At 39.5% G+C, this 12115-nt stretch overlaps 1 protein-coding gene across 1 annotated transcript; it reads right to left on the minus strand.

The window, feature by feature from the left end:
* Positions 1–276: 276 nt before the first annotated feature.
* On the minus strand, positions 277–12115 carry tmprss2 (transmembrane serine protease 2). Its single transcript, XM_061740222.1, has 14 exons — positions 11918–12115; positions 11599–11669; positions 11260–11449; positions 9148–9240; positions 8933–9049; positions 8722–8851; positions 7548–7664; positions 7418–7455; positions 7125–7293; positions 6628–6794; positions 6437–6532; positions 4527–4669; positions 3919–4071; positions 277–1023 (listed from the first exon to the last, which is right to left on the minus strand). The coding sequence occupies exons 2-14, from the start codon at positions 11662–11664 to the stop codon at positions 1015–1017; spliced, it is 1488 nt and encodes a 495-aa protein (XP_061596206.1). The 5' UTR covers positions 11665–11669; positions 11918–12115; the 3' UTR covers positions 277–1014.

The following is a 12115-nucleotide window of genomic DNA, read 5'->3' on the forward strand; positions in this document are numbered from 1 at the left end:
CTTGTGGCCATGCATTAATAACTCGTGGCCACGCATTAATTATCTCGTGGCCACGCATTAATTATCTCGTGGCCATGCATTGATTATCTCGTGGCCACGCATTGATTATCTCGTGGCCACGAGTTATTATTAATGCGTGGCCACGAGATAATCAATGCGTTCACTTAGCTGCGTGGTGATAATTTAAAACAAAAAGATAAGCAAAGACATGTCAAACGTATATTTAGGTGTACACTTCCAGTTGGTTTAAAAAAAAAGTCAAAAAAATCCTCAAAGAATATTTTTAGTTCTTTTTATTACATATCTCTGTTTCCTTGAGCAGTGGCCTTACTAAACATGTGTTTCTAAAATCAGAAAAAAACAAACTCAAGTACAACATGAATGGGTTTTAATATTGTTCCTTTCAGTATGTTCGTCAGAGACTCGTAAATAGTCTCCCTGTATCTCATAGTAAACCAGTTGAGTGATAACTTTACAAAAATACAGTGGTTTTGGCATTGGGGAAATAGTTTGAGGAAGGAACGTAGTGTCAGTTTTTCAAACATGTCACATGTGTAACAGTAACTTTTTCCTTTGCTGGTTGTATGTGATATTTTAATGTCATAGTTCAGCTCTTTGCCGTTCTTCTTTAGGTTTACTGGGTTGTATACTAAAATGAGAGCCACCAGGTGAATGCAGGGATCTCTGTTAAAAAGTGATTTCCATTTGTTTCCATGCCAGAGACAAATGCTGGCCCAACTGGATGGAGGAGATCCATTGGCTTGTCAAAAATACACAAAGATGGGTACAACAGTTTGTTTTCTGGTTTACAAAAAGAAAGCTCAACTTTTAAAAATAAATAAAGAGACTTTTAAGAAATAAAAACATTCAATGCATGTTTTAGGAAAACGTAGAAACAATAACTGCATTTGATTTATACATATATAAAAATCTTGATCAATACATCCTCCAAAATTTTCAAATTCAGATTCAAAGTGCATAGATGATAAACTAAAATCTTCAGCAATGTCTCCATCAATTGTCCTGTGAAGAATAAAAACAAACAAAAAACAAAAATTAGGCATATGGTTTAAGGTCAACTTATTTGTTTCGATGCTCTTTGCCTAACTGTAGCACACATATACAGTGGATATAAGAAGTCAACGTACACTAACGAACCCGAAGAGAAAATAACAACATGAATGTCAGACTTTTTATATCTTTATACAGTATATAGACAAAGGATAAACTTTTTGGATTTAATAATAACAGGTAGTTTTGATGCAAAGTCAATACAGAGCATCAACCAATGAACACCATGGTGAAGCATGGAGGTTAAATTATGTCATGGGGCTGCTCCTATTCGACAGGGTCAGTATACATATGAAAATGTATCATATTAACCTTCGATCCTCTCTCAAAACACTGATAACACAGAGGAATTCCACATTCCAGCATGGCAAGGAGCCCAGAGCACGCATCAGTGACAGCAAGTGTTGCTGTGTGGCCGAGTTAGACCTCAGGCCTCAATCACATCCAATACTGGAAAGATTGAAAAAGACTTGTACATGAGAGATCCTCTTTGATCCTCTAGCTAGAAAGAAATGTATTACAAAGAAAGTGTGATAAAGTAAAAAGGGATTTATGTTGTTCAAATGTATGCAATCAAGCTGTGGTAGGTTTATGTTCATCTAGAATATTGCCAATAATTGAAAATGTATTTTTTTCTCTCTTTGGAATGGTTAATATTAGATATGAAAAAGTCTGATATTTAAGGTGTTATTTCTGTCTTTTTTATTTCAAAAGCCTGCAATGTCCTGGTTGTCCGTGGGCTTTCATCCACTGGAAAAATCACAAAATAGTAACTTTAGCTCCCTTGCAAAAGCAGTTTTTTATTCATTGCTATGAATTTCAATTATCTGACTCTCCAAAGAAGTATATCTGATATTGCCAAAGAGCTTCTGTCATTTTTAATGTGCAGTAGTTGTGTACAGTAAAACACACACTGCAATGGACTGATGTCTTGTCCAGGGGGTCCTGCAGACCGTTCCAGCAGATCCCTGGGATCCAGAATGGGAAAAAGTGGCGATAGATAAAGGTTGGATGGATGGATTTTTTTATGCTAACAACGGATCAAATATGTCCCCACGTGACTGGTCTAACTGAGATTAATAAACCAGTCTCAGGTTTTTGATTTAGGTACATTCCATATCTTCATATAATTACTTCAACCAATTCTCAAAAACTATTTTGACTGTGATATTTTCAGCTAAAATCTGATTGACATTGGTATTTTTCAAACATACCAACTTTTCAAACATTGTTTAAGAGAGAGATATTTAGGCTTGATTCCATTTTGAATCTTGTCCTGCATTAATCAACTTACTCTCCAAGTCCACCTACCATTAAATTTGCAAATAAAAACAAATATTTTTAGAAACTCAGCCCAGCTGAAGCAGTTAGGTAAATTAGATGCCAATGTGTAAAATTAAGTGGCATCTAGCATTGAGGGTGTAAATCTTAACCAAACAAGCACCGTCATCTTTCTAGAGATGTTGGCTCTCTGATTCTGCGACTCTGTGGAAAACAGCAGGGTAGCATGACGTACAGAAGAGGACTTTTTCTTATAAATTGATTATTCTATGCTTAATAAATACATGAATAAATAAATAACACTGATAGATCATTGATAAAAATGATTTCACAGCCAGCGCATCCTGGTCAGACTAGTAGGTCTGCAGCTGATCCCATCTGATAGGTTTGAGGCAGGCTAAACCCTGGACCAGTCACCAGTTCACCACAGGCCTGACAGAGACAGACAGTGATGAAGATTCACACTGGCTGGTGATGTAGAATCACCACCCCACATGACAACATCAAACTAACAAGCGTGCAGAGGTGGACAGAGTACTCGACCCCAGTACTTGAGTAAGAGTACAAATACTACTGGTCAAAATTTACTCCGTTACAAGTAAAAGTAGCTCAGTCAAAATATTACTCGAGTAAGAGTAGAAAAGTACTTGCTTTTAAAGGTACTTAAGTATCCAAAAGTAAATGCTTTTAAATTTACTTTAAGTAAAGGTAAGAGTAAGAGTAAATTTCAAAGCAGAGAGGTAGTTCTGCTTCGGCAGACACAATAAACATTTGAAAATAAATGTGGTTTGTCTGTGCCCTCGTTTTTTACTCGGTCGAACTCAAACATTGAGTTAAGATACGGCCAAGGATTTTGTGAAAGTCCCTGCTTCGAGTCCGGCTCATTATCAGACTCAGACGACTCAGCGGATTGTCTTTCTTCTCCTGACGCAGGCGTAGCCATTAGTTGCAGCTCTGTCTTGACAAACGCAGGCTACTTTGGGGGTATCGTTTTGAGGAGGCTTGACGTATTTCCGCTTTACGTACATCCCAGTGGAGAGCGTGCACTGTGATAGGTCTCCTCCTTTGACAAAAACAGCTTGTGTCCAATAGGATTTTAGGGAAGAAGAAAAAAGAGCAGACCTGAAAGTAACGAGTACTTTTCAGCCTTCCTAGAAATGTACTCGAGTAAAAGTAAAAATATTTGTCTTGGAAATGTATTCAAGTAAGAGTAATAAGTACCAAATAAATCTAATACTCAAGTAAAGTACAAATCCTCTGGATATGTACTTAAGTACAGTACTCAAGTAAATTTACTCCGTTACTGTCCACCACTGCAAGCGTGTGTGTAAAATCTAGGAGGAAACTTGGGAACCGCAGTAAATCCACACAGGTGCAGTGACTTTCAGATAGAAAAACACCATTAAGCATGAAACAAAAACAGGAATTATTTGGTAAATCAACATAAAACAGCTGGGACAGAAGCGCAGTCATGCGTCAGACCTGACTATTCACACGCATCTCTGATTTCCTTTTAACAAAATTTCCATTTTAACAAAATGCATTTCTGTCGTATCAGTACTGTACCTGCATTTGTTCATATATCCAGTTGATAAAGTAGGTGACATTGCCGTACACTCCTGGCTTGTTCCTCAAAGCACATCCAATACCCCAGCTAGTGTCCCCTGCCAGCCACCATACGTCTCCTGCTTTAACCACCAGAGGCCCTCCACTGTCACCCTGCAGTACAGATGAATATCAATACCTCAGGTCAAACTTCTATTTAGACTTTTACTGAGATTGCTATGACATACACTTTTTTTTAAATCCAGATGACCACTAAGAACATTTATTCTACCAGCTGAATTTTCCAGTGGTCGTTGTGAAGTCGTATAATCTTTTAGCTATGCATGAGCAAGACAGTACTAAAGTGTTGCCTGCATGGAAAATAAAAGCCTGGCTCCACGGTAAAAGTCCAAATAAACTTTATTAATTAGAGTCCACGAGTCACACTTTCAAAAGGAGAAAAGGGAAAGAAAACTGCCACATTAAAAAACACAAAATGGGAGGAACCTAAGAAGTTGTAAGGTTGAAATGATTTGCAAAAGTGATCACATCTGACACAGTGTGGTACCTTTACGGATACAGAGTTTGGGATGCGTGGTGTTTGTGGCAGAGAGTGGATTCGGACTAACCTGGCACGTGTCGACCCCTCCCTGCAGTCTTCCTGCACAAATCATGGTCTGAGTGACTTGGCCATTCAGCACATGATCTTCGTTGCAGATGTCCCTGCTGTAAATGGTCACCTGGGCCTGATTTAGCTTGTCAGGTGGCTGCCCTGAGAAAAATTAATGATTGTACAGAGTTAACTCAGTCAAGCCTTGGAAAAGTCACACTTTCCTTACTTGCACTTGAAGCTGACCCCTGAGACTTTTGGAAATGATCAACAGGGAGAAAAGACAAGTAAGCTTGAAAATAAGCATAATATGTGTTATACAGTGACAAGAAAAAAGGATGTGAGCCCAGTAGGAATGGACGGGTTGTGTGCAGTAATATGCCATAAAATACGGTCTCATCTTTATCTTAAAGGGGACCTATTATGGCATCTAATCCCTATTTTAAACAGGCCTTGAATGTCTTAAAAACAAGCTTTTGATTGTTTTTGCTAAATAAATTAGAAATTCAGCCTCTGAGCCATGTCTTTATCTTCCCCGTTTCTAACCTCATTATCTATGCAGGATTCTGAGTGGGCGGGGAGGCTATGATAATGAAGTGATACACCGCTACGAAAAAATGGTGGAAGCTCCGGCCGGCGGAGTTACCGTGTCCTAACACCGTGTCATAACTGCATGTGATGCGAGCGAGCGTCAGCGACAAAATCAATTCCATTGCTTTATTTTCTATTGGACTGTCCTAACTGGCCGCGAGTGACGCAGCGCTGCGCAGTGCGACGCGATGCGGTGCGCAGTTTTGAGCTGGCCGTTTCCTGCCGCTCGCGTTGAAAGCCGGTTGAAAGCGCTGTAGGAAACGGACATGGATGTGGAATGGCTGATCCAGTTATTTGAAATGAGAAGTTATCTCTATGATTCCTCCTCATTTCACTACAAAAACCTCAATAAAGTGGCAGCTGGCTGGAGGGAGATGGACAGAGAGCGTCCAATGTCACGCAGTGCAATGCGATAGTCGGACGCTCGCATGCAGTTACACGGTTTTATAGTTGTGGGCGTGGTTTGCATTTTGGTTACGTAACGAAAATGCGCAAATCTGAACGGCTCGTAGAAGTCACATCACACTGGATGGATCATCCGGGCGGCTGTACAGACACTGCAGAATTTGGTTGCTTTCCTCCTTCTCTGAGTTGGCAGGCTGAGGGGAGACCACTTTATATACTGTATGTTAAAGCAAGAAAAAATGTGTTTTTCATAATAGGTCCCCTTTAGGTCCTGGAAACACACTGATAGAACACAAAAGGTCACAATGGCTTTTGTCCTTATTCAACATGGTAATTTTACGTTATCAGTGCTACTGGAAAAAGTAAGTGAACTCACAGATAAAAAAAACAACTAGTTGGATTCAGGAATCCAGTAAATGAAATGAGTTTGGAGGAGTAGTTTAAACCTAATTTGATTGATACCAGACAATCAAATATTTTAAGTTTGATGCTCTTAAATAATGCGTTGTGTTTCTGAAAATACAAGGGATACAGACAAGGGATACAAGTTCCAGAAACGGAGATGTTCTAGTACTGTGGTTACTTGGCAAAGGTTTCCAGTCATGAGTCGACCATACATGAATTATTAAACTGGGAAAATGTTCAAGGACGGATGAAACAAAAGTTTATATTATATACAGTACTATGTATGGAACAAAAACAAGGGCACAAATAATCAACATTACAAAATCATCTCAGCTATGAAGTATGGCAGAGGGAGCATCATGATCTGGACTTCTTTTACTTTCTCGAGGCCTGGACATAATCAATGAAAAGTATTTCATTAATTCATCAAAATATCCTACAGAATAATTCAGTGGCAAACCCCCGCAGATGCTTCATCGTGCCTCTGTATTCCCCATACAGCAACACATGGAACTTCACTGAGCTCACCAGATGAGCGCAGCGCTCCCCACCCCGTGATCCACGCTTGGCTTCCAGCAGGCATGTCTATTCCGGAGTTGGGGAGACACACGGGCCTCACTGTTCCTGATGCATAAAAATACATTGCGTCACTGGGATTGGATTTCCCACATCAGCATCTTTTAATAAATAAAATGTAAACATCAAGGAGAAGCACTTACTTGTAAATGCCATTGGTGTCCCGAGCTTTAGCAGCGCGATATCATTGTCGTTAGTGTTTGAGTCATAATTTTCATGATTGATGATTCGTTGAACTGTGTCACCAAATCTCATCCTTGACAAGCTGACATCCCCAGAAAATACCTTCCACCCTGACGGATTGGAGTATCTGTAGTGGAAATCAGAATCGGCCGAAATCAGAAAATATGAAAACAAACATTTAGTTGCTTTCATGTTCAGCTTAAACTGATCTAAGGATCACTGGTGCGGGAAAATTCCAATATGTGATAACTCACCATAAAGGCACTTGGTGTCATTAAGCTGTAAATATGTAACACCAAAGTAAGCTGTAATTATGTCACTATGTCAATACAGATATAACAAGAAGGGAGCAGCACTGACTCAGTGAACCTGAATGAACTGAACTGAGAAGAAACCCAACAAGAACAAATATCCACAGGTACACGTAGAACAAGTGGTGTGAGGATGGGAGGCTCACTCTTGGAAGCAGTGTGCTGCAGACAGGATCCAGTCGGCGCTGATAATGGAGCCTCCACACATATGTCTGCCGTTAAACTGGAGACTGACCTGCCATGGCCAGGCTCCGTTCTCGGCCTGCGCGCCGCCCACGATACGACTGCTGGGACCTGCTTGACTCCTGCCACATTCTAAAAGTTCAGATTTAACAAAGAAACACATGAGATGTTTTTTATTCCTTCTCTGTTAAACAGCTGGTTTAAACATGCAGTTTTCTTCTAAAAAAGAGATATTGCGGTTGAAGAAATGGCTCACCGCTGCAGTGAAGTTTGACCGCTGCTGAGCATGTCATGCTGCAAAAAAAAAGCAATTAAAAAGTAATAAAACAAAAACAATTCATTGTGACTGGAGTGTACAAGCTGCTGAGACAGGTGGAGGTCTGAACCTGTGAGTGAAATGAGACTGTATATGTGATCCATAGTAAGTCCCAGGCTTTAGCCTCATGTATCCTTTGGTGGCCGATGCACCGAGGTGGATTTGGGCGTAAGTCTCGTAATCCTGCCTAAAGAAGACACACAGACACAATCAATACGGTGAAAATAGTTTCAAACATATGATGTGATTCCAGTGGACCAACTATAATTATGTTATTTTGAAGAAAGGAAAGATCCGTGCAGAGTTTGGGGACCGCATGGGAATGGGACTTGGAAAATTGGGGGAAAAGAAACTTCTGTCAGAATGAACTCCAGAAAATGTCAGGTTTTTTATTGTCATTCGATTTGTTTAAATAAATCTATTCTTTCTTCTTACAACACTTCTGACACTGAGGATGAAACATCTCAATAACACCTTCAGGTGTGCAGCAGTAAGAGGTTATGCTGTTTTTACACAAGAAAACTGGCACTAGCAGAGAGAAGTGTTCATACCAGTAGATTCTGAAGAAAATATATCACCTGTAATAAAATCTGGGGATGAAAATAGAAATGGATTATGATCCTAAATACACTTCAGCCACCTACAGAAGTGTAAGATTATGTTTTTGCTGAATCTAATTGAAAGTGTTGACGTTGGCCCAGAAATAAAAATACTTCCGCTGTCCAAGGGCAGTTGTTTTTTTTTTTTTTTTTTATAAACTGGCTGTTCAGGATGTGACTGAGTCTTTTTTAAATCTTTTGACTGGATTAGCTCTTTAATAGAATAGACATTTAAACTGTAGTGCTTTTATTAGCCGTTTATCTTAAACAGAAGCTAAAGGCAGTATTTGCCTATTTTTTTTTTTTTTTAGAAAAGAAAAGGAAAATAAGTAACAATCTTTTTTTTTTCTTTTTCTTATTGAATGCAATGTTTGTGTGTTTGTGTGTGTGATCTTTACACATATTCATTCAGAAAAGAAAAGGAAAATAAGTAATATTTTTTTCTCTGCTTTCTTCCCTTTTCTTTTTTCTTTTTTCCTTTTTTTTCTCATTAACTCGTTATTAAAAAGGAAGTGCTAGTGTTGAACAACAAATGGATGTACTGGAAATGTTGGCATACAGATTATAAATTAGCTGCCAATCTTAGAAAGGAGAGTGGAGTTGCAGTATGTGTTGAACAACACTGATGGAGGACACGATCAGCACCTCGTGTAGCCTATCTGCTCACACACGGTTTTCCCGTAGTCGTCGTTCCAGTCGTCAACACAGACGGGCATCCATGCATCGTTGTGTGAGGAGTAACTTTCCAGCATCGAGTCGGTCCCTTGGAGACGAACTGAACCACACAGAGAGCAATACTCATAACATACACCTTATGTGTGTGTGCAACAATGGGCTGTTTATTTCACTGTCTTACAGCAATGAGATTCATCCTCTCCACGCGAGCAGTCCAGGACACCGTCACACCACTGGGACGAGCTCAGACACTTCCCGCCAGCTCCACAAGACTTCCCCAGCAGACACTGGTAGTATACTGCAACAGACACATACTACTGGGTGCAAGCTTATGAAAGGACTCGTGGTATCATGCTACAATAATTGTATCTTCCAATAGTCTTCAAATGAACGTACAGAAGTACCAGAGCAGGAGAGCAACTACTGCCAGGATGACGGCCACACACAGACATGCACATAGAACATTTTTCCAGTGACACTGCCTTGTTTCTGCAGAACAAGAAAAGTAAGTCAAATGAAAATAAAATGCAAATTAAAGATGCTGCTCTCAGAATCAGAATCAGAATCAGAAAAAGCTTTATTGCCAGGTCAGACATAAATCAGACGAGAGAACTTGACTCCGGTTTACACCGATGGCACCATTAATACGGACGCCATGCTAGTTCTGCAGCACTAACAAAAACATACATGTACACAAACTGCACATTCAAAGTCTCGCATCACAGAACTAACCTAAAACATGCATTTGGAGGAAGTTTGGAAGGACACATGAAGCGGGGGCAGATGACCCCTCTCGAGCATTTATACGTCATATTACAGCCTTATGTCAACACAGATCACGTGAGGAACAAAGGGGGCTTCAAAGAGGAGATTAAGAGGGGCAGACAGCTATTTTTAAGTTATATTTTTAAGTTATACTTTTTAATTTTTTTTTAATCTTTATGAAGAGTAACCAATGGGGTGTTAAAGTTGTGTACATTATGTAATTTCAGTGATTAATTCAGTTATTTCTGAACTAAACTCAATTCAATCAAACTGAATCAAATTAAATCGAATCGAATCAAAGTGAATCGAATCGTATTGAATAGTATCAGATCAAATCTAACTGAATTGGACTGCATTGGATTGGATTGTGGGGCCATCTGGGTTAGTTTCCCAAAGCTGAAAAGTATAATGTTTTAACTATTTGTTTCCTTGATCTCTGTGTACAACACGACCTCTGTGCAGGACCCATGCTGGTCTAACTCCCGTCCAGCCATCTTGTCATGTTATGCTTGCAGGCAAAGGCCACTTTCTGAGGCCTTTTCTGATTTTTTTTCATGAAGCCCAAATCGATGAATCACGCTCATGCTGCAAAGAGTGAAGGCAGCGAGTGGTTGTTTGTATTTTTACTGGGACACACAAGTCAAGATGAATCAATTGGGCGGTGAACACTGTGACCACAGGAGGTAATTATGGGATGATAGCACAGAGTAGCATGACTAGAGAAGACTCGTAAATCAAAGAACCTAACCGTTAGTGCATAACAAAGATGTTGCATTTATGGAATGCTAATGTAATGATAGGATCTAATGTAATGATAGGAATTTCATTCATTAAATATTCAGACATATATATTTAATTTCAGGAGGTACACTTGCTCTTCATAGTGTTGCTGTTCATGAATTGATTTTCTCCCAAAAATAATAAGTCGGAGAAAAAATTAGCATGATTCCATTAAGGTTTCCATCCTGCCTGGTTGGTGTATGTCTTACAGTATGTGCGGTGTGTGGAGTCGGTCTATTTGTGTGTTTATTTATTAGGATCCCCATCAGCCATCACTCTGTTGTGGGAGTACCGGTAATGGCTATTCTTCCTGGGGTCCTCACACAGGACACAATTATATACATAATAAAAACATACAGAATAACAATAAAGTATAGAATTATACATAGTAGTAACACGGAAAAAACTACAATATTAAAATAACACAGTGTCGACTGCTAATTACAATTGGAAAAGATTGTTAAAACCTGTTTTCACACCAACTCAATACCTAGGCTTATGAAACCAAAAAACAACAAAAACAAAAGCTTACCAAGAAACCAAGAAGTCAGATATAAGTCAGATATTATACACACACCTTTCTAAAATCATCTTGTTTAGTTTGTTTTTAAAACTACTTCTGCTTTCCAGTAATAAGAGCTCGGGTGGAAGCTGTTCCACTCTGCAACAGCTCTGTACATAGCTGTTCTTCTAAGTCTGTTAGTTCTCGGCAGAGCTAATGTGAATCTGTTGTTTACTGCTTGTCTTGTGTCATGGTTATGTCTGTTATTGGTTGGCACTAGTTGTAAATATAAGCAGTTAGGTTTACCAACACAATATACATTCTTTATAACAAAATAAGACTGCATGTCAGTCTGTCTTTTACCATTAGCCATGGTAATGGCCATCATTGCTCATCTAACTTATTATTTCAAGCAGCATGACCTCCACAACAGGTTTGTCTGAAGTCCAATTCTTCGGTACCTTTCTCTTGTCGTGGAGACTGTGCCGGTCCTGGTATTGCAGTGTGGTGGGTGTTGATGGTCCGGGGAGCACTAACAACATAGCTGGGAGTCAGCTGTGGGAGGGATGGGTATGAACCCTGAGAGGGACCCCAAGCACGTCCCTCTACCTCGCGCTGAAACCCTTGGTTGTCATAGACAGGGGAATCGGCCTGGAGATAAGAGAAAATGAAAAGCAGAAGAGATCAAGTTCACTGTCAGTGACTGCAGATTATTTTCCCTCTTTCAGAACAATCACTGTTAGTATCACAGGCCAAACAGGAACCTCGGATGTTTCAAAATAATAACAAAGCTCACCTACCTCGGTCAAATGTAACTTATTATTATTCATAGTGAAACTGGTCTCGCTTCCTTGCACGGGCTTCATCGAACCTGAGAAATGTTGAATTAATTTTATCATCAACATTGTATGAATATAATCAAATCATGTATTTCTTCAGTAAATAAATAAATACAGCACATATGACATTAAAACACATGTAACTGAATTAAAAAGTCAATCTTCTTGTTCTTTGGTTAAATATTTGAATAAATATTAATAGTAATAAACATATCCTTTTAAAGAAATTTAATGAAATGGAAAAATAAGATTTCACTGGCCTACTTAGATTTCCACTCACTTTATATCTCCCACACTCCCCCCAGCGCCTCGTCCGTCTGTCCGTCCACGCTCTTGTTCACTCTTAGCCACAACTTCTGTCCATCCCCCTACACGATCACCAGCCATGACCACACCTTTTCCCCTGTGCACACAAAGCAGCGTGACGTGCGGCACTTGATTTGCTTTAAACCTGAAAAAAATAGCTCGAGCTGGGCGG

Source organism: Cololabis saira, chromosome 14, assembly GCF_033807715.1.
Source record: "Cololabis saira isolate AMF1-May2022 chromosome 14, fColSai1.1, whole genome shotgun sequence".
NCBI lineage: Eukaryota > Metazoa > Chordata > Actinopteri > Beloniformes > Belonidae > Cololabis > Cololabis saira.